Source organism: Saimiri boliviensis, chromosome 12 (assembly GCF_048565385.1).
Source record: "Saimiri boliviensis isolate mSaiBol1 chromosome 12, mSaiBol1.pri, whole genome shotgun sequence".
Lineage (NCBI taxonomy): Eukaryota > Metazoa > Chordata > Mammalia > Primates > Cebidae > Saimiri > Saimiri boliviensis.
The window spans coordinates 84,489,678-84,515,785 of NC_133460.1; the positions used below are offsets into that span (position 1 = coordinate 84,489,678).

The following is a 26,108-nucleotide window of genomic DNA, read 5'->3' on the forward strand; positions in this document are numbered from 1 at the left end:
GTAGAGGTGATCACCTGCAGCATGGACATCTTGAGTACACAGATTAAAAAAAAATTTTTTTTCTAGAGACAGGGTCTTGCTGCCGCCCAGACTGGAGTGCAGTGGTGTGATCTTTGGTTCACTGCAACCTCTGCCACCAGATTCAAGCAGCCAGGACTATAGGTGTGCAGCACCACGCGAGGCTAATTTTTGTATTTTCAGTAGAGACATGTTGGCCAGGCTGGTCTCAAACTCTTGGCCTCAAGTGATCCACCTGCCTTGGCCTTCCAAAGTGCTGGGATTACAGGTGTGAGCCACAGCACCCAGCCTGAGTATATACAGATTCTATTGACATATTTGAAAAAATGACTTTGGACCTGGATTTCTTCAGTTAACTCTCCCATTCTCCCAGAATCTGGGCATCACTCATTGTCAAGAAGGCATCCCCAGAAGCCCAGGAGAATCTTTCAGCTTAAACATGGAGAGAAGACAAGAAAACATCCATGGCCACTAGAAATGCTTTTATTTATAAAAGAACTACTTAAATATAAACACTTCTAAGTAGAAATACTCTTCACAAAAGGACTCGCATTACTGCCTTCTGACCATGACCAGCAGAGACACTGTGGATTTAAGGACTCCATGGTGTCTCCCCAGACTCCCAGGATTTAAGGCTAAATGTGCACTTGGAGGGGCGGGGGCTGTAGGGCTATTCTTTCTTTCCTTTCTTTGAAAAGACAAAACTCATGGTTTCCCATTCCAAGATAGGCTTCATAGCTGGGGAAGATCTTAAGATTCTTGGTCTAAGGGGTAGCAAATATCTTCCTGAGACTGGGAGGTATGATCAGGCACTTGGGAATCTGGCTTTGAATGTCATCTCTGAAGCATAGGAGTTAGTGGTGAAAAAGAAAATCTCATTTCCAAGTCTAGGGTAAGCTACTTCTGGAACACCTTATCCCAATTCAAATAAGTCACTTGTGTTCCGCTGTCTGCATCTACAGACCTAACTAAACAGTCATAGGGTGCTTGGATGAAGGAGAAAGACATCCAGTTTTCCACTAGGCTCAACTGGTTTCAGCTCGAGGCAGAAGTAATACTTTTAATGGAATGGCTGGAGCTCTCATACTGTTCTTCTAGGAAAATCTATTGGTTATTGAGGCCAGGGCAGGGGGCCACCAGATATTACACACAGACTATGTAAAGAAAAGATGACCATCAGAAAGGTGTCACTGAGGCTGGGGTGTGATGGCTCATGCCTGTAATCCCAGCAGGGAGGTGGAGGCACAAGGGTTGCTTGAGCCCAGGAGTTCAAGACCAGCCTGGGCAACATAGCAAGACCCCATCTCAAAAAGTGTCAGTGATTGTATCTAACGAGGGAAGAAAATCTTTCAGATGAAGGGTCAACAGAAAATAAAGACCCTAAACACTTCTAAAAGTAGAAGGCAGTTGAATTTTGCATAACCAATCTGGGAAGAGAGTAAAAGAAACAATGTTACAGAAGGTAGTGTTGAAATTAGGGGGAGCATGTATATGAGAATGTGTGCTGGGCACTGGAAGTGTCCCAGGAGCTTTGAAGCGCTAAGTTTGGTTCAATCCCAACAAACTCCTGGCCGTGTGCAAGCACTACCTCGTGGGGTGCCCAGAGCCATTCTTCTCTTCATCTGAGTTGGTGTCTGAGCATAGAACATGGGGCCACCCCAAACTCAGTACAGCATAACCAATGCCAACATTGTCTATTGCTAGAGCACAGCTTCCTGCATACACAGGTCACTGGGCTTCTGCTTGCAAGTTTCTTCTTTCCAAAGGCCAGCTCCAAGACTTGTCTCTCTTCTCATGGTCACTAAGTCATCTGCAAAGCCCCAGGGTCCATTTCAAATTCTAGAGATTCTAGTGAGCATCAAGGTTAACAACCCAATCGAGGAGAACAAGATCCGTGGTGTGCTCCACCATGCCACAGTTAAGCAACGCGGACAGGGCCTGTGTCTCAGGAGCAGCTGCCCTCTTGATGGGCCGCCAGAACCCTCGGCAGACTGAAAGCAGCAAGGCTGGGTGGCGGGCAGCACGGGCTCAGGTGTACTCGGTTTTGCGGATATAATTGGATGGAACGTAGCCCTTCTTCCCGTTAACCTCAGCTAACCACCACTCTGTATTTCCTGTAACATCTTTAAACTCGAGGATCTTGAGTTTCTGATTGGCTGAAACGCTCAGCTCATTTGGGTTTCGTGCCTTGAAGGTGTAGACAGCAAAATAGACCTGTATGAGAGGGCGAGAGAAAAATGGGAAATTGCTGGGAGCAAAGCCATCCAAGAGAACTTCATGCAGTGAAGGGTAGGGTCCCACATCCACATGCCCACATGTGGCTACTAAGCCCCTGAAATACAGCTAATGAGACAGAAGAACTCAATTTTTCATCTTAACGAACGTTAAATAGGTACATATGGATGATGGCTACCATAATAAGGATGATTTAAAGAAAACATCAATTTGGGAGGTGAAGGTGGGCAGATCAGATGGCCAACATGGTAAAACCCCATTTATACCAAAAACAGCTGGGCTTGGTGACGAGTACCTGTGATTCTTGGCCCCTCTGGGAGCTGAGGAAGGAGAATTGCCTGAACCCAGGAGGCAGAGGTTGCAGTGAGCCAAGACTGCACTATTGCATTCCAGCCTGAGCAACAGAACAAGACTCTTTTTTTTGAAAATTTTTTTTATTTTAATAATCAGCCAGGTGCGGTGGCTCACACCTATAATCCCAGCACTTTGGGAGGCTGAGGTGGGTGGATCACCTGAGGTCGGGAGTTCAAGACCAGCCTGACCAACATGGAGAAACCCCATCTCTACTAAAAACACAAAATTAGCCAGATGTGGTGGTGCATGCTTGTGATCCCAGCTACTCTGGAGGCTGAGGCAGGAGAATTACTTGAACCTTCAAGGCAGAGGTTGTAGTGAGCTGACATTACCGCATTGCACTCTAGCCTGGGCAACAAGAGCAAAATCCGTCTGAAAAAAAAAAAAAAATTCACACCTTTTCAATCTTTCAGAGTTGCTTTAAAGGGTAGGAGATAGCCAGGCATGGTGGCTCACGCCTGTAATCCCAGCACTTTGGGAGGCTGAGGCAGGTGGATCACAAGGTCAAGAGATCGAGACCATCCTGGTCAACATGGTGAAACACCGTCTCTACTAAATAGTCTCAGCTACTAGGGAGGTTGATGCAGGAGAATTTTTTTTTTTTTTCCCCCAGACGGAGTCTTACTCTGTTGCCAGGCTGAAGTGCAGTAGCGTGATCTCAGCTCACTGCAACCACCTCCTCGCAGGTTCAAGTGATTCTCCTGCCTCAGCCTCCTTAGTAGCTGGGACTACAGGCGCATGCCACCACACTCGGCTAATTTTTTTGTATTTTAGTAGAGATGGGGTTTCACCACATTGGCCAGGATGGTCTCCATAACCTGACCTTGTGATCCTCCTGCCTCGGCCTCCCAAAGTGCTGGGATTACAGCTGGGATTACATGCCTGGCCACTCAGGAGAATTTCTTGAACCTGGGAGGCAGAGGTTACAGTGAGCCAAGGTAGTCTGTCCCTGGGTGACAGAGAGCAAGACTACGTCTCAAAAACAAAAATAAAAAAAACACAAAAAACAAAAAAACCCAAATGTTCAAGATACAAAGACTACAAATTTATAAACAGGACCAGGCCATTACAAAGAGAACAGGAAAAACTCTGGGGCTGGGCATGGTGGCTCACACCTGCAATCCCAGGGCTTTGGGAGGCCAAGGTGGGCAGATCACTTTTGAGGCCAGCAGTTCAAGACTGGCCCGGCCAACATGATAAAGCCCCTGTCTCTACTGAAAATATAAAAATTAGCCCGATGTGTTGATGCATACCTGAAATCCCAGCTCCTCAAGAGGCTGAGGTTACAGTGAGCTGAGATCTTGTCACTGCACTCCAGCCTAGGCAACAGAGTCCATCACAAAAAGAAAAACTGAAATGGGCAGAATTTCATTTCTAAATTCCAGAAATAAAAATAGTTACTTGAATCAAAAACCAAACAGGTGGAGTAAACAGATGTTATACAATTGAAGAATTAGTGAACTGGAAGAGTAACAGTTTTCATTACGGCACCTTTTAAAGGCCCAGCAACACAAAGGGGTCCAGGAATAGCCTGTAAAGTGTTAGCCAGGAAGGGTGCGCAGAGGCTCTGCTGTCAGAGATTCCTTGAAATTCCTTGTGCTGCGAGCTCATCTCAGGTCACCCTAGGCCTCGGGCAAGCCACTTCTGCCTCACCCCTGCCTGTACCCACAACACGTCTGCTGCCACGTGGGTCACGGTGGCAGGCCGGGCGTGCACTCACCTGGTTGCCCTCTGCATCACTGCTTTCTGGCTCTGGACTTCTGTCTTCAGGAGCCTGGGCTGCTCTTGCACCTCCTTTTATGAGGTCTTGACCTTGCCCATTTCGTCCTGGTACACCAACCGTTTCTGGATGCCTGAAGTTCCGGTGGCTCCTCGGGGTGGCAGTGGGTTGGTTTACATCTCTAGCTACATCTGCAGAGTCCCCTGACCTTGGCTGGGAAGTAGAGTCTGGGTCTGAAGGGCATCTGGAAGGACCACTCTCTGAAGTACCCAGATTCAGGGATGCACCGAGAGTCCCTTGGTCACATTCCTTCAGTAGAGATGCATCTTGAGGCTGCCTCGGGCAAGCACCTGAGGTAAAGGACACAGTCATGCTGCTGGGGTTGAAGGTCAGGCTGCTGCCGCTGTTCTGGCGTGGGAACCTGGGGGAGGAGCTGCCGTGTTCAGACTCTGTGGAGGAGTGGCTGCCCACGGAGGCATCGGAGTGGCTGCGGCGAGGATTGTAGGGCTTTAGGAAGGAGCTGTACACAAAGCCTTTGGTGACTAAAAAGAAAACAGGAAATATAAACAAGAACTCTTAGCAGAAGGATGGGCAGACGGAGGGAGCAGGGAAGCAAGAGAAAAACTGGTCTAAAAGCTAGGTCATTCATCTGTAAAATGAAGAGAGTAAAACAAAAACTTAAAAGCCAGGCCAATAGTGAGACACACAAAAAAAGATGCCTAGTGCCAAAGCATCTTGGAATACTCAGTCCCAGGATGTGATGTGTGTAGGAAAAGATGAAGAGCTGCAGCTGCCTACCGGTTCGTTCATGGCATAACCTCGCAGCAGACACGTGCCCAGGAGGCCTGCGGCCAGCCAAGACGACGATAATGAAAACAACCATATGTATGGGAATGGGCATGGGAAGAGAATGTCATAGGACACCTAGATCATTCCTAAGAGGAAGACTTCACTAAGCCTATGTGCAAATATACCAAGCATGGACAAGAGTTAAGAATCAGCCTCAGCTGGGTGCAGAGGCTGTAATTCCAGCTCTTTGGGAAGCTGAGATGGGAGGATCTTGAGTCCAGTTCCCTGGTCAACACAGTGAGACCCCATCTCTATTAAAAGATCAGATGCAGGCTCATGTCTGTAATCCTCAGCACTTTGGGAGGCTGTGGTGGGTGGATCACCGAAGGTCAGGAGTTCAAGGCCAGCTTGGCCAACATGGTGAAACCCCATCTCTACTTAAAAAAAAAAAAAAAAAAAAAAGCCAGGCATAGTGGTAGGCACCTGTAATCCCAGCTACTTGGGAGGCTGTGACAGGAGAGTTGCTTGAACCCAGGAGCTGGAGGTTGCAGTGAGTTGAGACCATACCATTACACTCCAACCGGGGCACCAAGAATGAAACTCCATCTCAAAAAAAATCCCAGCTCAAGAAACCCCTCCATAGGCCTCCCTGCCCGCTTTCCCTCCAGGACACTTGAATCCTTTGCTCTGGGAGTCTGGATATACTGGGAGGATGTTCTAACGTAGGAAGCAGTTTATGTTAGAACATACATGTAACATGTACTGCACATGTTCATGTTTACAAATTGCCCAACATGATGAGCAAGGGGGCTTTCAGCTAAAACTTAAACATAAATTAGGGATTGTGTGAGGATTCACATGACAAGTTTTCATAACAGTGTCAAGGCACAGACCCAGAGTATGTAGCATGTGTGAGAACAAGGGCCATCACTCAATCTTTGATGCATTTCTTGTACTTGAAAAGACACACACAGCAGACCCTCCACAGACATGTGCTGTATGAATGGGGAAGAGCCCTGGGGACACCAGAAGGGGAGAGGGTTGAACAGCTGATCTGAATACTGTGGGCTTCTTGCTACTACTTCTCAAGTTTGAGTGGATAAAAACCAAAGAATGGAGCACTTTCTTCAACAGCCTGGACCTTTACAGGTGTCCATCTGTCTCTGACCCCATCAGCAGCTGTCACCTGATGTCACCCTAATAGGCTCCATCCTCTGTCCTTCCTTTCCCACTTCTAATATCTTGTTCTGGATAAGTAGAAGTGGGGAGAAAAAATTCACAAGATGCTTTTAAAGAACCAAGAAGTGTGACATTTTTCAGTTCTGGGTGGTGAGTACATAGATGTCTATTGCATGGGACCACAATTCCTATCTAAAATGCTTAGGGCCAGACATGTTTTGGAATTCAGATTCTTTTAATTCTGGGAAGGTAGTCAAGTACTGTATTACATATTTTGTAAAACCCCCAGCAGAGTCGGCACCCCATAATTAATTCTGTTAATAATATTCAGAATGAGATCCTGTCATTTACAGCCACATGGTTGAACCTGGAGGATAGTATGTTAAGTGAAATGGGCCAGGCACAGAAACACAAATACCATATAATCTCATAGAAGTTGGGAGTAGAATGCTAGTTACCAGAGGCTGTGGTGGTGGAAAGGGAGGTCTGGCTATGGGGCAGGTAAGAATAGGGAGAGGTTGTTCAACAGGTGCAAAATTAGGAGAAATAAGCTTTGGTGTCCTATTGCACAATAAGGTGACTATAGTTAATAATGTATATTTTAAGACGGCTAGAAGCGAGGATTCTAAATATTCCCACCATAAAGAAATGACAAGCTTAGTCGGCACGGTGGCTCATGCCTGTAATCCCTGCACTTTGGGAGGCCGAGGCAGGCAGATCACAAAGCCAGGAGATCAAGACCATCCTGGCCAACACGGTGAAACCCCATCTCTACTAAAAATACAAAAATTAGCCGGGCACAGTGGCACGCACCTGTAGTCCCAGCTACTCAGGAAGCTGAGGCAGGAGAATCGCTTGAGCCTGGGAGGTGGAGGTTGCAGTGAGCCGAGATTGTATCACTGCACTCCAACCTGGTGACAGAGTGAGACTCCGTCTCAAAAATAAAAAGAGAAATAACAAGCTTATAGCCTGGGCAACACAGGGAGACTGTCCCTACTATAAATAAAGAAATAAATAAAATTATCTGGGCACGGTGGTGCGTGCCTCTGGTCCCAGCTATGCAGGAGAAAGGCGGGAGGATTGCTTGAGCCTGGGAGGTGGAGGCTACAGTGAGCCAAGATCGCATCACTGCAATCCAGCCTGGGTGACAAAGCTAGACCCTGTTGCAAAAAAAAAAAAATTATCACACCATATTGCATAGATATGAACAAGTATGTGTCAGTTATAAACAAAATAAAGCCTTAAGTATCTCACATCATTGCAAATGGGAAAGTTCTGAAGTTGTGTCATTTATGTTGGAGCTGTACTTATGTATCCATGATGTGACCAACCTCTTGGCTGAATCAGATTGCAATCAAGCATTTAAAAAAAAAGACCAGACACTATGGCTCATGCCTGTAATCCTGGCACTTGGGGAGGTCAAGGTGGGTGGATCACCTGAAGTCAAGAGTTGGAGACCAGCCTGGCCAACATGGTGAAACCCCATCTGTACAATTAGCCTGGTGTGGTAGCGTATGCTACTTGCAAGGCTGAGGCAGGAGAATTGCTTGAGCCTGTAGGGCGGAGGTTGCAGTGAGCTGAGATCGTGCCACTGCCCTCTAGCCTGGGTGACAGTGCTAGATCCTGTCTCAAAAAATAATAAAAATGTAAAATATACACACATGACTACACCAAAAGGGGTAAGTTACAGTTATAGTCACACATCACTTTCGTTCAGGTTTTGGCAAAAGTGTTCTGAAAAAAAATCCTTGTGTTTTAGAGCTATTTGGATTTTGGAATTGTGGAAAAAGGGATTACAGGTCAGTGTTACCCCTTGTACACTTATTTAAATTTTATAAATCACTCCCCCTCCAAAAAAACTGTGAGCTGTTTTTAAAGTAATTCCCTAAATAGTCATGAGGTAAACTGTTACAGGGAGAAAAAAGCAAATGAAATCCCACAAGACAAATTCACAGAAATTGGGAGGTCAAGGCAGGAGGATGGCTTGAGCCTAGAAATTAGAGACCAGCCTGGAGAACAAGGCAAGGCCTCTTAGCTACAAAAGAATTAAAAAATTAGCAGGGCATGATGATACATCTCTAGTCCCAACTAAGGCAGGAGGATCCCTTGAACCCTGGAGTTTCAGGTTACAGTAGGTTATGATTGTGCCACTGCACTCCAGCCTGGGTGACAGAGCAAGACTGGAAGAGGGCAGCTTATTTTGTGGCATACTGGGAACAGGCTCAGAAGGAACAGGATTCCGTGCGGCAGGACTTCCTGCCTGCAAGTGCTGTAAGATATGGAAAGAGCTTGCGAGATAAGCAACGGCTGTCTCTGGAATTTGTCAAAACAAAAACAGGTTTTGTTTCAGTAATGATCTTCGCTCTCTAGAGAAGGTTAAGGTTACTTTTCCCCTTAATCAAAGCCACTTTTTTTTCTGGCCTAGTCAAGATTTGGATGTAGCCAAAACTACTCTTTTTTAAAAAAATAGTTACATTCACCTGCTGCTTAAGATTCTTACCTCCATTGTCAATCAGCCAGCGGTTCTGACTACCCATAGGGTCTTTTTTCTTAATCACACCCACCAGGTCACCTTCCAAAAGTGAGACATCCAAATCTTGAGCAGCATTAAAGTTCCGCTCTGCTTGGAAGAGTTTTTCAGGGGGATACCTGGCCAGGAGGGAGGCCCGGAGTTCTTCTGACTGTAGCATGTAACTTGGCTGAAAGGCAAGAGGAGATACATCAACAAAAATCCCTCAATGGCCATTATCCCAGCAGCCATATTTAATCCCAACATGCAGTCAGTCTCAGAAATGAGGCAGAAACAGTCAGTCACTGCCCCATCACCCCCATCAGATGTGTTTGTGATGAAGCCAGCCCATGCGGCTAGGTAAAAATCATGAGCCCTTAGGCAATGTTTGATGCCTCTATAGTTAAGAAAATTTAACACACACCTATTCTTACATTTGTTTTCTTGTAACTTGTAATCAAAATGCCACTTAAAAAAAATCAAAATGTCTAAGTGACATTAGGTCTTATATTTTGTTAGGGAAATTCTCAGGTTCGTCTATCTTGAGTTCCCCATCTGTGAAAGCAAGTAAATCGTAAGAAAAAATAAAGGTAATGATAAATTCAGGCTGGGTGCAGTGGCTCACACCTGTAGTCCCAGCACACTTGACACCAGGAGTTCAAGACTAGTCTGGTAAGCATAGCAAAACGCTGTCTCTACTAAAAATACAAAAATTAGCCAGGCATGGTGATGCATGCCTGTAATCCCAGGTACTCCAGAGGCCGAGGCAGGAGAATCGCTCCAACCCAGGAGGTGGAGGTTGCAGTGAGCCGAGATGGCACCACTGCACTCCAGCCTGGGTTACAGAGCAAGACTCTGTCTCAAAAAATAAATCATAATTCAATTCTCCTTTTTAAAGTAATATAAATTAATGTCCACGGGATCATATATAGGGCAAAAATATTGTAAGCAAAGACATATCAGCAGTCCTCTAGACTGTGAACCCACGTAATCTGGTGTGTGTTACCCTGAGGCTGGGCAGCTCCTCTCAGTTCCCTACTCACCAGGCCCAGGAGTGGCTTTCGAGCAGACTGGCGGTCAATGGTTTTCCTCTCAAACGGTTTCTTGGTGGCTGGAAGAGACTCCGGGAAGAAGGTGAAAACCTGGAGTTGCTGCAGAACTTTGCTGTGCTCTTCGTGAAAGATGGCAATCAGGTTTCCTTCCCTGCCGGCCACTTTAAGTAACTGGAGTCCGTGGGGAGAGCCCAGATAGAGAAAAGAAGAAACACAGATGAAAGATCCCAGGACTGACAAAGTCTCATTAGAACCACTGGAAGCTGAAGCTCAGCTGCAGCTCACTCTCTGAGCTACCGACACAGCAGCCTGATGCAAGACTCAAAGCTCTCCGGGGCACGGCCTGCGGGCCAGGTTGGCTGACTCTGCTGGAAACTGCTCAAGAGGGAAAGAGAAGCCACAGGCTTCATGGCACCATCAAGGGATCAAGAATTCCTGGCTGGGCACGGTGGCTTATCCTTGTAACCCCAGCACTTTGGGAGGCCAAGGTGGGTGGATTACGAGGTCAGGAGATCAAGACCATCCTGGCCAACACAGTGAAGCCCCATCGCTACTAAAAATACAAAACTTTTTTTTGTATTTTTAGTAGCAATGCTAAAACACTCAGGAGGCTGAGGCAGACCATCACTTAAACCCAGGAGGCAGAGGTTGCGGTGAGCTGACATCATGCCACTGCACTCCAGCCTGGGCGACAGAGCTCAACTCTGTCTCAAGAAAAAAAAAAATTCCTGAAGGACTGAACTAGTGACACATTCAGTTTATGTAGTTCAGATGTTTCAAACCATGCTACCATTGTCCCCAGAAAAATGCCAGGTGAAGGCCATAGATGATTATCCCACTGAAGGAATAAGAAACTCACTGAAAGCAGTGGCTTTAACTGCTCCAGAGCCTGGTGCACGAAGTCACGGTGGGCTTCGGCATAGCCGTGGACGCAGTTGGTGAAGAGGCCGTGGGCGTACTGGTGGAACTTGGGCAGCTCGTCCAGCAGCTGCGCATTCAGGGCCTCGTAGTTGTTCCGGGCCGACTGTAGTTCCTCCAGGGTCTTCTTGTCCTTTAGCTTCTCTGCCCGTTCTGTACAGTTATAGAAGTCCAGAAGCTTGTCAAAGCGTTTCTGTACCAGCTTATGGGGCCCTGTAAACATGCTCAGTAACTGATTTAAGGGGGAGATGACAAGCCGCTCTGTCCTCTCCTTCTGTAGGGATGAGAAAGGCACATTGCTCAGTTGGACAGTATCCCACATTTGTGATTAGCCTCTACTTAAATACTCCACAAGACTTCTTACTTGATACTGCAACAATTCCCACACCAAAGAGTATGCAAAATATGCAAATCTCACTTGAGCTCCCTGAGTTGATAAATGCTAAGCTGCTCATTGATATGATGTGTGCATTAGAAACCAGATGTGATAGTTTATCTGGTAACATTTATTATGTGTATAGGTCTATATAGCTTAAGTTTAACTGCAGATTTAGTTGTTATAGAAATCTGGAATAGAGGAACTTTTATATACTCAAACCTTTAATCATAACCATATAATACCCATTTTTATCTTCCAAAGAATTTTTCTCTTGGCCAGGAACTGGGACTCACACCTGTAATCCCAGCACTTTGAGAGGCCAAGATGGGCGGATCACTTGAGTTCAGAAGTTCGAGACCAGTCTGGTGAAACCCAGTCTCTACTAAAAATACAAAAATTAGCCAGGTGTTGTGGCACATGCCTGTAGTCTCCTACTCTGGAGGCTGAGGCAGGAGAATTGCTTGAACCTGGGAGGCGGAGGTTGCAGTGAGCCGAGATTACACCACGGCACTCCAGCCTGGGTGACAGAGTGAGATTCTCATCTCAAAAAAAAAAAAAAAAGAAAAAAGAAAAAAACACTTTTCTCTTTAATTCTAGGGGACAGATATTAAGGGTAGGCCAATGAATACATAAAGAACATAAGCAGGTGTGTAGTAGCATCTTATTAAAAATAATGGACAATTAGAACACCTGTCAGCTCCCCAGGTGGGCATGTCTTTTTCACCCTCAGGCCACCCATAGATTCCAAGAAACTATCAAACCCCATTCAGTTTCTTCCACTAGAGATTAAACAATCTGACATATATGGATTTAGAATTTCTCAAGAAATTTGGTCTTTAGTACTTTCTTCATAAAGCAGTTTTTACCATCTCAAATCTCTGGTAACATATTAACTATGTTCCTAAATATTCATTTTCAAGGTTTCTGGAGCTGGAGTCTCACTCTGTCTCCCAGGATGGAATGCAGTGGTGCGATCTAGGCTCACTATAACCTCTGCCTCCTGGGTTCAAGCAATTCTCTGGCCTCAGCCTCCTGAGTAGCTGGGACTACAGGCCCACCCATCACAGTGCCCTGCTATTTTTTGTATTTTTAGTAGTGACGGGGTTTCACCATGTTTGCCAGGCTGGTCTTGAACTCCTGACCTCAAGTGATCTGCCTGCTACCACCTCTCAAAGTGCTAAGATTACAGGTGTAAGCAACTCACCCGGCCCCTCTTCAAGTTGTCACTCCTATGGTTGTTCTTATTTATTTTTGAGACAGTTTTACTTTCGTTGCCCAGGCTGGAGTGCAGTGGTGCGATCTTGGCTCACTGCAACCTCTGCTTCCTGGGTTCAAGTGATTCTCCTGCCTCAGCCTCCTGAGTAGCTGGGATTACAGATATGTGCCACCACGCCTGGCTAATTTTGTATTTTTAACAGAGACGTGGTTTCTTCATGTTGGTCAGGTTGGTCTCAAACTCCCGACCTCAGGTGATCTGCCCGCCTCGGCCTCCCAAAGTGCTGGGATTACAGGCATGACCACTGCATCCGGCTAGTTGTTTTTATTAGATCAGAGTTAATCTAGTTGCCTAGACTTCCTCTGTCCTCTAACTAAATCACAAGCTATTTTTTTTAAAAACCTGTTTGTATAGACATAGGTCCTACATTTTCTTCTAACCGAAAGTCATGTCATGAATATCCAACCCCAATACAAATATAGCTAAAGGATGATTAATGTGTCTGGTGCCCAGGGCCTGAGTCTGTGGAACTGACTTTTGCATGAACTGATGTATTTGAGTTGACCTCGGGAAGGGGGCCAACTTTTGAAGAAAAGGTTACTTACAAAATTAGTGAAGAGCTGGTCGCTGATGTAGCGATGCACCCTCTCAAACTGCTCGAGGTCTCGGTGTCCTCTCTCCATGCACACATCCCACATGCTCACGGCAGCTACCACCTTCACGCACGCCGACTCCTGGAGCCAGTTAGGACAGACACAAGTCAGAACAGACCGAACTTGCCGGCCTTTGTCATCCGTCACCCACTATAGCAGTCTGGGAAAAATGAGTTCCGTAATTTGAAATTTCTCACTACTTTGGTATTTTAGATTTGAAATAAGCGTATTTTCATAAACTATGACTAATGGGGCACAGAGAAAAGTCTAAGACTTTTAATTCTTAAAAAACTGGTGAGAGCTTTTATCATCTCTTTAGCATTCACCTATGTCCTTAGTAGGGTTTCCTTTCTTGGCTTTTTTTGAGACAGAGTTTCACTCTTGTTGTCCAGGCTGGAGTGCAGTGGCGTGATCCTGACTCACTGCAATCTCCACCTCCTGGGTTCAAGTGATTCTCCTGCCTCAGCCTTCCGAGTAGCCGGGATTACAGGTGCCCATCACCACACTAACTTTTTGCATTTTTAGTAGAGACAGGGGTTTTGCCCTGTTGGGCAGGCTGGTCTCAAACTCCCAACTTCAGGTGATATGTCTGCCTCTGCCTCCCAAAGTGCTGGGATTACAGGCGTGAGCCACCATACCCAGCCCCAATAGGGTTTCTTAATTTACCAAGAAGTAAATTATCAAATTAGAACCAAGACGATTCCTATAGTGTTGGGATAATAACCAATCAATCACCTCTCCTTCTTCAAGTCTTGGTTCATGCTGTCACCATCTCAAAGACAACTGCCCTGGTACCCTATTGATCATCATGATCTGGTTTCCCATCTGACTCTGTTATTCCTCATATCTATTGCTGTGCTCCTTCCTTTCTTTCTTTGTGAAAAATACCCCTTCACATGCACTAGAATTGACTAATGCTTGCTTACTGTCCTGATCTCCTTCACCCACCCTCCTAGTGAAAATGCAACCTCCATAAAGGCAGAGACTTTTGTCTCTTTTGTTTGCTGACTCCACTGTCACACAGTCAACTCCTCCTGGTAGTGAGAGTTTGAAACCCAGGTTGGTTTTCCTGGCTTTCTTTTGAGACCAGCCTCATCAACATGGTGAAACCCCATCTCTACAATGCCAAGCTATAACCCAAACAGACTAAATACTCCATTAGTCTATTTCAAGGGCAAACAAAGTCCCTAAGCAAAAACCATCCATGTCTCATACATTGGGTTGATACTTTTATTTTATGTCCTTAATATGTATATCTGTGTGCCAGTGTTTTATCAGTAAGCTAACCCAGGGAATGCTGCTAATTCCTATCAAGTGGGAGATCTAATGTGAAACATGATGTCCTCTTATTTTCTTTTAAAGGAATGCTGTAGAAAGTCCCCAAATATCAGCCCATATGCCAACATAGATACCAAATTATGCAGTCAATGGCCCTCAGCTTATGTTCTTGCTAGTTTTCTTGCTGTCAGTCAATCTATCTAATTTTATTATTTGGCAGGCTTTTCATTTTGTGGCATGACAAAACTGTTCAACATTTTCTCTCAATTTCTGTCAGCAGTCAGAACCAAACTGATCCTTCCATCAGATGGCTCTCAACGTTACACATATCCCAACCCAAAATGCTATCATTAGTCACTGCTATGGAGGTGAGCCTTTTAAGGGTTGGGGGCTCAGGTATACAGTGCCACACTTTAGGAAACCTGGGGAGAAAATGGCCAGTAGAGGGGTATCAGAATGAGAAGGATATTAGGGGAAAGTCCTAGGAAGCAGCAAGACAAACATACTCAGTAGTCACCCCAATATTGTGTGTTTTGTTTTTTTATTTTTTTGAGACAGATTCTCGCTCTCACCCAAGCTATAATGTAATGCCATGATCTTGGCTCGCTGCAACTTCCATCTGCTGGATTCAAGAGATTTTCCTGCCTCAGCCTTCCAAGTAGCTGGGATTACAGGTGTGTGCCACCACGCCTGGCTAATTTTTGTATTTTTAGTAGAGACAACATTAGGGGTTTCAACATGTTGGCAAGACTAGTGCTAAATTCCTAACCTCAAGTGCTCTGCCTGCCTCAGCCTCCCAAAGTGCTGGGATTACAGGCGTGAGCTACCACGCCTTGCCTGTCTGTTTTTGAGACAGGGTCCTGCATGTTGCCCAACCTGTCCTCCAACTTCTGGGCTTGAGTGATCCTCCCACCTCAGCCTCCAGGGCAGCTGAGACTACAGGTATGTGGCACCATGCCCCAATATTTTTGTCAAATCTCTCACTTTTAGCCAATGTGCTTCTGTAGAATTCTATAAACACTAATTTTTATCTAATTACCTTTCTTTTTTTTAAATGGAGTCTCACTCTGTCACCCAGACTGGAGTGCAGTGGTGCAATCTTGGCTCACTGTAACCTCCACCTCCTGGGTTCAAGTGATTCTCCTGCCTCAGCCTCCGGAGTATCTGGGACTACAGGAGTGTGCCATCATGCCTGGCTAATTTTTGTCTTTTTCAGTAGAGATGAGATTTCACCATATTGGCCAGGCTGGTCTCTAACTCCTGACCTCATGATCCAACCCCCTTGGCCTCCCAAAGTGTTGGGATTATAGGCATGAGCCACTGCAACTGGCCTACCTAACTACATTTTTAAAACACAAGGGAAGAAGTCTGCTATTTAAAATAGTGGAAATTACTCAATAAATGATAGACCACTGGGTAACTAGCTGGAAAAATAAAGTTGAATCCCTGCTTCAACCTGATTTACTAAAGTACAGACAGAGAGTAAGGATTTAATATTAAAACGATGGAATGAGGGCCGGGCGCGGTGGCTCAAGCTTGTAATCCCAGCACTGTGGGAGGCCAAGGCAGGTGGATCACGAGGTCAAGAGATCGAGACTGTCCTGGTCAACATGGTGAAACCCCGTCTCTACTAAAAATACAAAAAATTAGCTGGGCATGGTGGTGCATGCCTGTAATCCCAGCTACTCAGAAGGCTGAGGCAGGAGAATTGCCTGAACCCAGGAGGCGGAGGTTGCGGTGAGCCGAGATCACGCCATTGCACTACAGCCTGGGTAACAAAAGCAAAACTCCGTCTCAAAACAAAAAACAAAAAAAACAATGGAATGATAAAAGTACTAAAACAGGAGATTTTTAAATGTTGGAATAGCAAAGTTTCTACATATCACACAAAACTAAGAGGTCATATAATGCACATTTAAACCCTTTTCCATGGAGAACAAACTCAGAAGTCAACAAACTGAGGTTGGGGGAGGATACTTCAAACCATGTCAGAAAAAAGGACTATTTCCTCTAATAAATACAGAGATCCACAAACTGATAAAGATGCTAGAATATAGGTAAGTCACAGAAAAATATGATGTAAACATATGAAAATATCCTCAACTCCATTCATAATATAAGAAATACCAACGTAAACTACATTGAAATCTTTTTTCCCTCTCTTGCAGGCAAAGATAAAACCCACTGGTTTTGATAACACTGAGTTAGCAAGTGCTATTGCCTGTAGAACTTTTCACTTTTACAGCATCTATGACATCTAACCACAGTTGACAAGATTTATACTGCCATGTGATTTGCCATTTGGGTCAGAAGTACACTGGCCTTCAGACTCACACAGATCAGAAAATGATGTACCTACAAGGATATTCCTTGCATGACTAGTTCTAATCTTTCATAACTACAAACGATTTAAATATCTGCCAATAAGAGATTAGTTAAATGTATTATGACATGTCCACAGAATGCTACACTGTGCAACTGTAAAGAATGACGGCCCTCTGCGTATGGCTACATCACTTCTGAGATTTAATCAAGTGCGAAACCCGAGATGCTAGTTTATCTCCCACCTATGCCTATACCATCTCTGACAGGAGGGAAGAACCTGGTGAGTGGTGACTGCCTCTACAGAAGATGACCGGGTGACAGGATAGGAGGAACAATTATTTTTACTTAGCCTTTTGGTACCTTCAAATTTTATACCAGTTAGTTTTAAAAAAATATTTTTTAAAAGGTTAAGGATCCCTTTTAAGGAAATTCCTCTATAAGATCAGATGTTCAGGCTGGACATGGTGGCTCATGCCTGTAATCCCAGCACTTTGGGAGGCCAGTTTAAGACCAGCCTGGGCAACATAGTAAGACCTCATCTCTGCTTAAAACAATTAGCCGCCGGGCGCGGTGGCTCAAGCCTGTAATCCCAGCACTTTGGGAGGCCGGGGCGGGTGGATCAAGAGATCAAGACCGTCCTGGTCAACAAGGTGAAACCCCGTCTCTACTAAAAATACAAAAAATTAGCTGGGCATGGTGGTGCGTGCCTGTAATCCCAGCTACTCAGGAGGCTGAGACAGGAGAATTGCCTGAACCCAGGAGGCGGAGGTTGCAGTGAGCTGAGATCGAGCCATTGCATTCCAGCCTGGGTAACAAGAGCGAAACTCCGTCTCAAAAGAGAAAAAAAAAAAATACAGCCAGGTTTCCTTGACATGCACAGGTAAAAAGAAAAAAAAAGTTAGCCAGGCATGGTGGGGTGCACCTGTGTTCCCAGCTATTCAGGAGGCTGAGGTGGGAGGATCACTTGGGTCCAGGAGTTGGAGGCTGCACTGAGCTACGATGGTGCTACTGCACTCCAGTCTGGGTGAGAGAGAGAGACTCTGTCTCTAAAACAGAAAAGATCAGAGAGACAGGAATATTGAGTACACTCACAGCATCTTATATTAAATCAATAGAGAAATTAGAGACAAGAATAGAAAGCGTGCTGCTCCTGGTTCTCACCCTCATGGAGGAAACACTGCTTGAGGCGAGCAAAGACCTAGGCTCACCTGATCTCCCTGGCTTCTCTGGATCTCAAAGCTACTTCTGGCTCTAATACCTTTAGAGGCCTTATAGCAACTGAATATTAATAAATTGGGAGCTGGAGTGATCAGAAAGCATACCTCATAGGAACATTCTCTTACTCCTATTCACTGCTTCTTCTTTCTCTTGTCTACGTTTCCTGTTTACAGCTTCCTAGTTTTGTATTCAATATTTGATTTTCAAACTGGTTTTGACAAAATGAACTGTAATAAGTAAACAAAAATAAATAAGGTATGTGTGGGATGAAGGGTGATGAAGACCAAAGAGAGGGAGGAAAAAGTTGGGCTTCTGTGAAATGAATATGACAGTATTGATCTAAATGCTGTTAACTGTTAAATAACTTACGGGCATCTCAACAAAAGTATGCAAGGCCATAATAGTGATTTGAGTCCGGATTACTCCACATTCATTAAACAGTATGCTCGGTAAGCAGGAAAGGAGACAGAATTACATCGTATATGAGTCTGATTAGAGTGATGTTGATGCTCACCCGGATGTGCTGGAGGTAGAGAGACAGGTCTCGGATAAAAGACTTAATCAATCTTTCTTGCATTCGGAAGTTCTTTTCTGTTTCTTCAAATACTTCATCTTTTATCTGTTCAAAAATAAACAAATGCTGTTAGCAAATGTGGATGCTCCTTTGATCTATCTTATTGGCAAAAGTCGCATTTTTTTAAAAAACAAAAACAAAAACGGAGTTTCGCTCTTTCACCCAAGCTGGAGTGCAACGGCGCGATCTCGGCTCACTACAACCTCCACCTCCTGGTTTAAGCGATTCTCCTGCCTCAGCCTCTCGAGTAGCTGAGATTACAGGTGTGCGCCACCACACCCAGCTAGAGACAGGGTTTCACCATGTTAGCCAGGCTAGTCTTGAACTCCTGACCTCAGATGATCCACCAACCTCGGCCTACCAAAGTGCTGGGATTATAGGTATGAGCTACTGCGCCCTACCAAAAGTAGCTTTCTTGAACACCTGCATGTGATTTCAAAAGACTCCAAAATACACACAGGCCCTCCTTTAAACCTTCTTTGCAAGCCCTCTGCTCTCTGGCCAGGCTGCCCTCTTCACTCCAGCACTGCCATGTCTGCTGATCCTAAGACTGTCCCTCCTGAGGGTCCCCTGCCTGGCAGGTCCTCTCCCTCCCTGTGGCATGCCTGCTCCCTTCCTGTAAGGCTCAGGCCAATAGGACTCTTGCTGTAACCGAACTCCTGTTTTTCTAAAACAGGAGAACAAAGTATAAAACCTAGCAACAGACTATTTTCTGGTTTATATTTTCCATTAATTGTACTTTGTATATATAGTACAGCAGAACGATGTCTGGAGACTTCAGGTCAACTTTCAGCATTGTTGATAAACTGTTTTTCAACACAGTCAATCTCACGTTTCCTTCTTTGTAACATCACGTATCCAGCTAGGTGATCTCTTAAATTCCTGCTAGCTTAGTAAGTCTACCACTGTAGTTCTGTCCTGCCAAGTCAATAAGCCCCTTATAGATGGTGAAAACTACAATAGTTATTATATGTCAACTGATCTGACCCTCTATTTTGCCTTTGTAACTGGCAGCTGTAGGGCCGTCTTCACCAGCTCGCAAAACCAGAGGACGTATGAGGAAGGGAACCACACCAATTGATGCCAGGCAAGCTATCTCATGGAGCCCTGAAACGCTGTCAAAGATATGCTAAGCCTTCCAGGATGGGGGTCTCACCTGAGGAGCAAAGCCAGTGAGATGCTTCAAGTGACTGCTAACTCGGTTGGATTTCTTGATGATGGAATGGATGTTGAGTTTGGAAATCTTCTCCATAAGACTATCTTCATCACCCTTACGATACTTGAGGACTAAGGAGTAAGTCAGAAAAGCACTTTTGTCAGCATGGAAATACCACAAAATGAGCCACAAATGGGAGCTAGTGCTTGTCTTCAATGAACTTGTAACAAAATATTAATCCAAATGATGATTTATGGACAGACATGATATCTGAAGCACAGTAGAGAGACAGGAAGAAAGTAGCAGAGGTATAAGGGAAAGAACTTCAGGAAATTTGAGTTCAATGCTTGGGTCTGCCATTTAATCAAGGTATGGCCTTAAATCAGTCATTTTACCTTGAGTCTCATTTCTTCTTCAATAAAATGTGGAAAGCAATGTGGCCTTGTCTTGTAAGGCCATCTTAAATGGTGTCATACGCAAATAAGATACTGATAGCCAACAGTCTCCCATAGTAAAATGCTATACAGCAGTAATTTGATTAATTACCATGTTAAACATTAGGCCAGAAAAGTGTAGAGATAAAAGTAGAAAGGTAGCAAGGGGAATAATGGGTGGCAGCAAAAAAGGATAACTTGTTGTTGAAGTTGGAGACTACATCTCATTAGGAGACAGGAACCAAGGGAAAGGGCTAGACGATCAGAGAGCGTTAGAAGCTGCAGTCCACATCCCTTCCTTATGAGGGTGACACAGTTGAAGTAGAAGGCAGAGAATGACTTGAGATAACTTTAAAGTGTGGAGAAGAATGGAAAGACAAAAAGATTATACTGTATTATAGATATCTTGAGGATATGAATAATAAATCAGCTCAGCACAGTCACTGTGCTATATATATTCACTGAATGCTCAAGTTAAGGCCTCAAGAGACCCGATGAGTGTATTCAGTGTTATGAAGGAGGAGTGGGTGGGCAACTGACTGTGTTGGGAAGGAAAATGAAGGACTCAACCTGGAGAGGTCACTGGGCAGGGACGATAGGACCAGAAAGGTAAGCAGATTGGGGTTTTCTAAAAAGACAAGAAGTCCTAGCTTCAGTAGAAGCTGTAGGACATCAATTAGACACACAGAGAAAACAAGTCTATCCGTGGACTCCAGAGTAGCTCCTTAAATGAGTCGAGGAGGAAATTGTCCCTGCCTGAATAAAATTTCCCATCACCCAATCTCCACTGTCTTCATATCTCTTGGGAAAGGTTCTTATTGCTATACATTTTGTTACAGATGCCTTATTTCCAATATACCATAGTTGTACTTTTATTATTACTTCTGCCTTTAATAAATACCACATTTTGGGCCAGGTGCAGTGGCTTACACCTGTAATCACAGCACTCTGGGATGCCAAGGCAGGCGAACCACCTGAGGTTAGGAGTTCCAGACCAGCCTGGCCAATATGGTGAAACCGTGTCTCTACTAAAAATGCAAAAATTAGCTGGGCATGTTGGCGCGTGCCTGTAGTTCAAGCTACTCAGAAGGTTGAAGGAGAAATGCTTGAACGTGAGAGGCAGAGTTTGCAGTGAGCTGAGACAGTGCCACTGCACTCCAGCCTGAGTGAAAGAGTAAGACTCCATCTCAAAAAATAATAATATCACATTTCCAGCTGGGCACAGTGGCTCACACCTATAACCCCAGCACTTTGGGAGGCCAAGGTGGGCAGATCACAAGGTCAGAAGTTTGGGACCAGCCTGACCAACATAGTGAAACCCCGTCTCTACTAAAAAAATACAAAAAATTAGCTTGGCGTGGTGGTTGGGTGCCTGTAATCTCAGCTACTTTGGAGGCTGAGGCAGGAGAATTGCTTGAACGTGGGAAGCAGAGGTTGCAGTGAGCCGAGATTGCACCACTGCACTCCAGCCTGGGCGACAGTGTAAGCCTGTCTCAAAAAAAAACAAACCCCAAAACATTTCCCTCAAATTCTACCACCATTTCTTCATCACAGCCCTATTATAGCCAGCACCTGCCTTGTCCAATTCTAGTGAAGTAATAAACTGTTTTGAGAAGAAAAACATTCTCAAAGGGCATTCCTCCTTTTCAGCAGTTATGCTGTTCTTACCCAGATCCTTTCGCCGTTTATATTCATTAATGTTAACGTTGATTTCCTTGACCGCAAGGACTGCATTGGTTAAAGGCACTTTATCTGGGTGGGATTCTGGGGTGGAATTCAGCAACTCCATTAGCAACAGTGGGTAACGCATTACCCTCTGTACAGGTTTGATGAGGAAGGAGCCCAGGTTAATATAATTTGTGCATCCCCTGTAAGAAATGGAAAAAAAGACTTTAGCAAGCTATCAATAATATAGTGCCCAGCCTGGGCAATACAGTGAGACCCCATCTTTTAAAAAATAATTTTAAATAATAATATATGCCTATGGGCAGGATTTGTTATTCCTAAATATAGCTCTCTGTTCTTTTACCCTACCTTCCAATTTCAGTCATTCAGTGTGTATTCATCTAATAAACACCAGGTACTGTTCTAGGTGCTGGGGATTTAACAGTGATCCCCAAAGTCCCTGCTCTGGTAGGAGAAGATAAGCAATAAACAGACAAAGTGTTCACTTGGGGATAACTGCTACAAAAAAAAAAAAAAAAAAAAAATACAGCAAGGTGAGCCTACTTCTAGGTTTGTCTATAAAGGAAGAAAATAAAGGGTTAGGAAAAATCCATCTAAGAAATGAGCACAAACATCAAGCCACAATGGAACTTACCATTCATTGTATAGGCTCCTATAAGGCAGTGGACATGAAAAGAAAAGAGACAGTTATTAGAGAATCCTGAGTTTCATGTTCTTCTCTGAACATAAATCATGTGAAACAAAAAGAAAATTATGACTAACTATGGCAGCATATTTAGTCTACTAAAAAATGTTAGTAAGCCCGTAACTTCCCTTTGATCTACTTATCCACATATTGTATCTTTACACCTTGCTTTCGTAAGACCAGGACAATCTCACCTGATGTCAAGACTACCTTGGGTGGGCGCCTTGGCTCACACCTATAATCCCAGCACTTTGAGAGGCTGAGATGGGCAGATCACTTGAGGTCAGGAGTTCAAAACCAGACCAATAGGGCGAAACCCCATCTCCACTAAAAATATAAAAATTAGCCAGGCAGGCTGGGCGTGGTGGCTTATGCCTGTAATCCTAGCACTCTGGGAGGCCGAGGCAGGCAGATCACAGGGTCAGGAGTTCGAGAACAGACTGGCCAACATGGCGAAACCCCATCTCCACTACAAATACAAAAATTAGCCCAGCAGGCCGGGTGTGGTGGCTCATGCCTATAATCCTAGCACTTTGGGAGGCTGAGGCGGGTGGATCATGAGGTCAGACGTTTGAGACCGGCCTGAACAACATGGTGAAATCCCATCTCTACTAAAAATACAAAAATTAGCCAGGCGTGGTGTCGCACGCCTGTGATCCCAACTACTCAAGAGGCTGAGGAGAATCACTTGAACTTGGGAGGTGGAGGTTGCAGTGAGCCAAGATCATACCACTGCACTTCAGCCTGGGCGACAGAGCAAGACTCTGTCTCCAAAAAAAAATAGTAAAATAAAAATTAGCCAGGCATGGTGGCACACACCTATAATTCCAACTATTTGGAGAATGCCATGCCAGGAGAATCACTTGAACCAAGAAGGCAGAGGTTGCAGTGAGCCGAAACTGTGCCACTGCACACTGGCCTGTGAGACAGAGCAAGACTCTGTCTCAAAACAAAAAAGACCCGTATTTAGTCTTCTCACCTATGCTTTTGTTCATCTGGACCAATTCTAACATAATATTCCATATATATAGATAAACGTGATTCACATGGACAAAAAAGCAGGAGGCCACTTAAGTGACATATATCATGGATATCTTATCAGGTCTAGGCATATACACAGGTATAACTTAGAACTGAAGAGCTGTGATGGAAGTTCAGTGGTCAAAACTCCTACTTCAGATCTGCCAAGGAGTCCTGAAGATGCTTCTGGATCTTCTCATCCTTCTCGTAGATTTCCAGCAGCGCAATGGCCTCATCATGATTCTGGCAGTAAACCTTGTATGTTCCCTCAAGCTCATCCCGGTGACCAAGAAACACAGGTCCTTTGGAATATACACAAACATACAGTGTTTTTAGTTAACTTTCTTTTCAGTATCCTAAATGTAAGGTACATGGCCAAACTTTAGTACCAGCTAAATCATACCTATTATAAGAAATGATAGACTACCCATCAAATAGTAAGAAACTTCCATCTAACAGCTTGAAGTTGTAATCATTTAAAGCAAAATTTAGAAAGCCATATCATCCATGTATGTATGTATTCATTTTTATTTTTTTGAGACAGGGTCTCACTCTGTCACCGAGGCTGGGGTGCAGTGGCACAATGTGAGCTCACTGTAGGCTTGACCTCCCAGACTCAGGTGACTCTCCCATCTTAGCCACCTGGGGAGCTGGGACCACGAATGCATGCCACCACACCCAGCTAATTTTCTGTATTTTTGGTAGAGAGGGGATTTTGCTATGTTGCCCAGACTCATGTATTTGTTTTAGAAAACACACACACACACACACACACGTGTGAAACTGGCTTCTGAAACAGCCTCCAGTCCCTTTGCAGTCGGGCTGATTTGGGTATCTAAGAGCACTCTCCATATAGGGATGTGATGAGAACCCCATAAGGACCTCTCACTTTATTTTTTTTTCCCCTGAGACGGAGTCTCACTCTTGCCTCCCACGCTGGAGTGCAACGGCACATGTCAGCTCACTGCAACCTCCGCCTCCCCAGTTCAAGCACTTCTCGTGCCTCAACCTCCCGAGTAGCTGGGACTACAGGCACACACCACCATGCCCAGCTAATTTTTGTATTTTTAGTAGAGATGGGGTTTCACCATGTTGGTCAGGCTGGTCTTGAATTCCTGACCTCAAGTGATCTGCCCACCTTGGCCTCCCTAAGTGCTGGGATTATAGGTATAAGCCACTGCGCCGGGTCCCTCTCACTTTCTTTTTTTTTTTTTTTTTTTTTTTTTTTTTTTTTTTTTGAGACGGAGTTTCGCTCTTGTTACCCAGGCTGGAGTGCAATGGCGCGATCTCGGCTCACTGCAACCTCCGCCTCCTGGGTTCAGGCAATTCTCCTGCCTCAGCCTCCTGAGTAGCTGGGATTACAGGCATGCGCCACCATGCCCAGCTGATTTTTTGTATTTTTTAGTAGAGACGGGGTTTCACCATATTGACCAGGATGGTCTCGATCTCTTGACCTCGTGATCCACCCGCCTCGGCCTCCCAAAGTGCTGGGACTACAGGCTTGAGCCACCATGCCCGGCCTCACTTTCTAATCTCCAGGAAAATTCACTGTATAAACGACAGCAGTTTCTAACATTTTTGTGCATAAATAAGACTATGAATAAAGTTTATTACATTTAAATATCTTTAATGATAAATCTCCAACTTATGAAACAGTAACCTATGTACTTCTTTTTATTTTTTGAGACAGAGTCTTGCTCTGCCATTCAGTCTGGAGTGTAATGGTTTGATCTTGGCTCACTAGAACCTCTGTCTCACAGGTTCAATCAATTCTCCTGCTTCAATCTCCCAAGTAGACTGGGATTACAAGCACCCGCCCCACACCCGGCTAATTTTTTGGATTTTTAGTAGAGACGGGGTTTTGCCATGTTGGCCAGGCTGGTCTCAAACTCTTGACCTCAGGTGATCCACCCACCTCAGCTTCCCAAAGTGCTGGGATTACAGGTGTGAGCCACCACACTGGGCCTGTTTATTTATTTATTTAGAGATGGAGTTTTGCTCTTGTTGCCCAGGCTGGAGTAAAGTGGCGCAATCTCAGCTCACCACAACCTCTGCCTCTTAGACTCAAGCAATTCTCCTGTCTCAGCCTCCCGAGTAGCTGGGATTACAGGCATGCACCACCATGCCTGGTGAATTTTTGGATTTTTAGTAGAGACGGGGTTTCTCCATGTTGGTCAGGCTGGTCTCAAACTCCCGACCTCAGGTGATCCTCCCGCCTCAGCCTCCCAAAGTACTGGGATTTACAGGCGTGAGCCACTGTGCCCAGCCTTTTTTTTTTTTCTTTTTTGAGGCAAGGTGTTACTCTGTTGCCTAGGCTACAGTGCAGTGACATGATCTTGGTTCACTGCAACCTCCAACTCCCAGGCTCAAGTGATCCTCGTGCCTCTGCCTCCTGAGCAGCTGGGACTACAGATGTGCACCGCCATCCCTGGTTAATTTTTGTAATTTTAGTAGAGACAGCATTTTGCCATGTTGGTCGGGCTGGTCTCAAACTCCTGGGCTCAAGCAATTCACCTGCCTGGAACTCCCAAAGTGCTGGGATTACAGGCGTGAACCCCAGCTTTATGTACTTCTTTATAAGGCATTAAATAACCAAATGTAGCACTGAGTCTAATAATCCCCATACTGTCATAGTCTAAGGAGTGACACATGCTGATAACATTGGCTGCTTCTGACTGGGGGTTACTGAAATTTCAAGATAATTGCAACA

The 26,108-nt window shown here is 44.9% G+C and overlaps 1 protein-coding gene across 3 annotated transcripts in view; it reads right to left on the reverse strand.

The window, feature by feature from the left end:
• Nucleotides 1-485: 485 nt before the first annotated feature.
• The window catches only part of DNMBP (dynamin binding protein), a 133,361-nt gene continuing 107,738 nt past the window's right edge, over nt 486-26,108 (reverse strand). For all 3 annotated transcript variants that reach the window (XM_039465267.2, XM_074382747.1, XM_039465268.2), the window contains 11 exons: nt 23,553-23,700; nt 22,328-22,345; nt 21,676-21,875; nt 19,574-19,704; nt 18,358-18,462; nt 12,975-13,103; nt 10,716-11,048; nt 9,848-10,027; nt 8,796-8,994; nt 4,328-4,869; nt 486-2,232 (listed from right to left, as the gene is read on the reverse strand). In XM_039465267.2, coding sequence (XP_039321201.2) covers nt 2,047-2,232; nt 4,328-4,869; nt 8,796-8,994; nt 9,848-10,027; nt 10,716-11,048; nt 12,975-13,103; nt 18,358-18,462; nt 19,574-19,704; nt 21,676-21,875; nt 22,328-22,345; nt 23,553-23,700 — 2,171 coding nt within the window. In that variant the 3' untranslated portion in view covers nt 486-2,046. The remainder of the gene's footprint in view (nt 2,233-4,327; nt 4,870-8,795; nt 8,995-9,847; nt 10,028-10,715; nt 11,049-12,974; nt 13,104-18,357; nt 18,463-19,573; nt 19,705-21,675; nt 21,876-22,327; nt 22,346-23,552; nt 23,701-26,108) is intronic.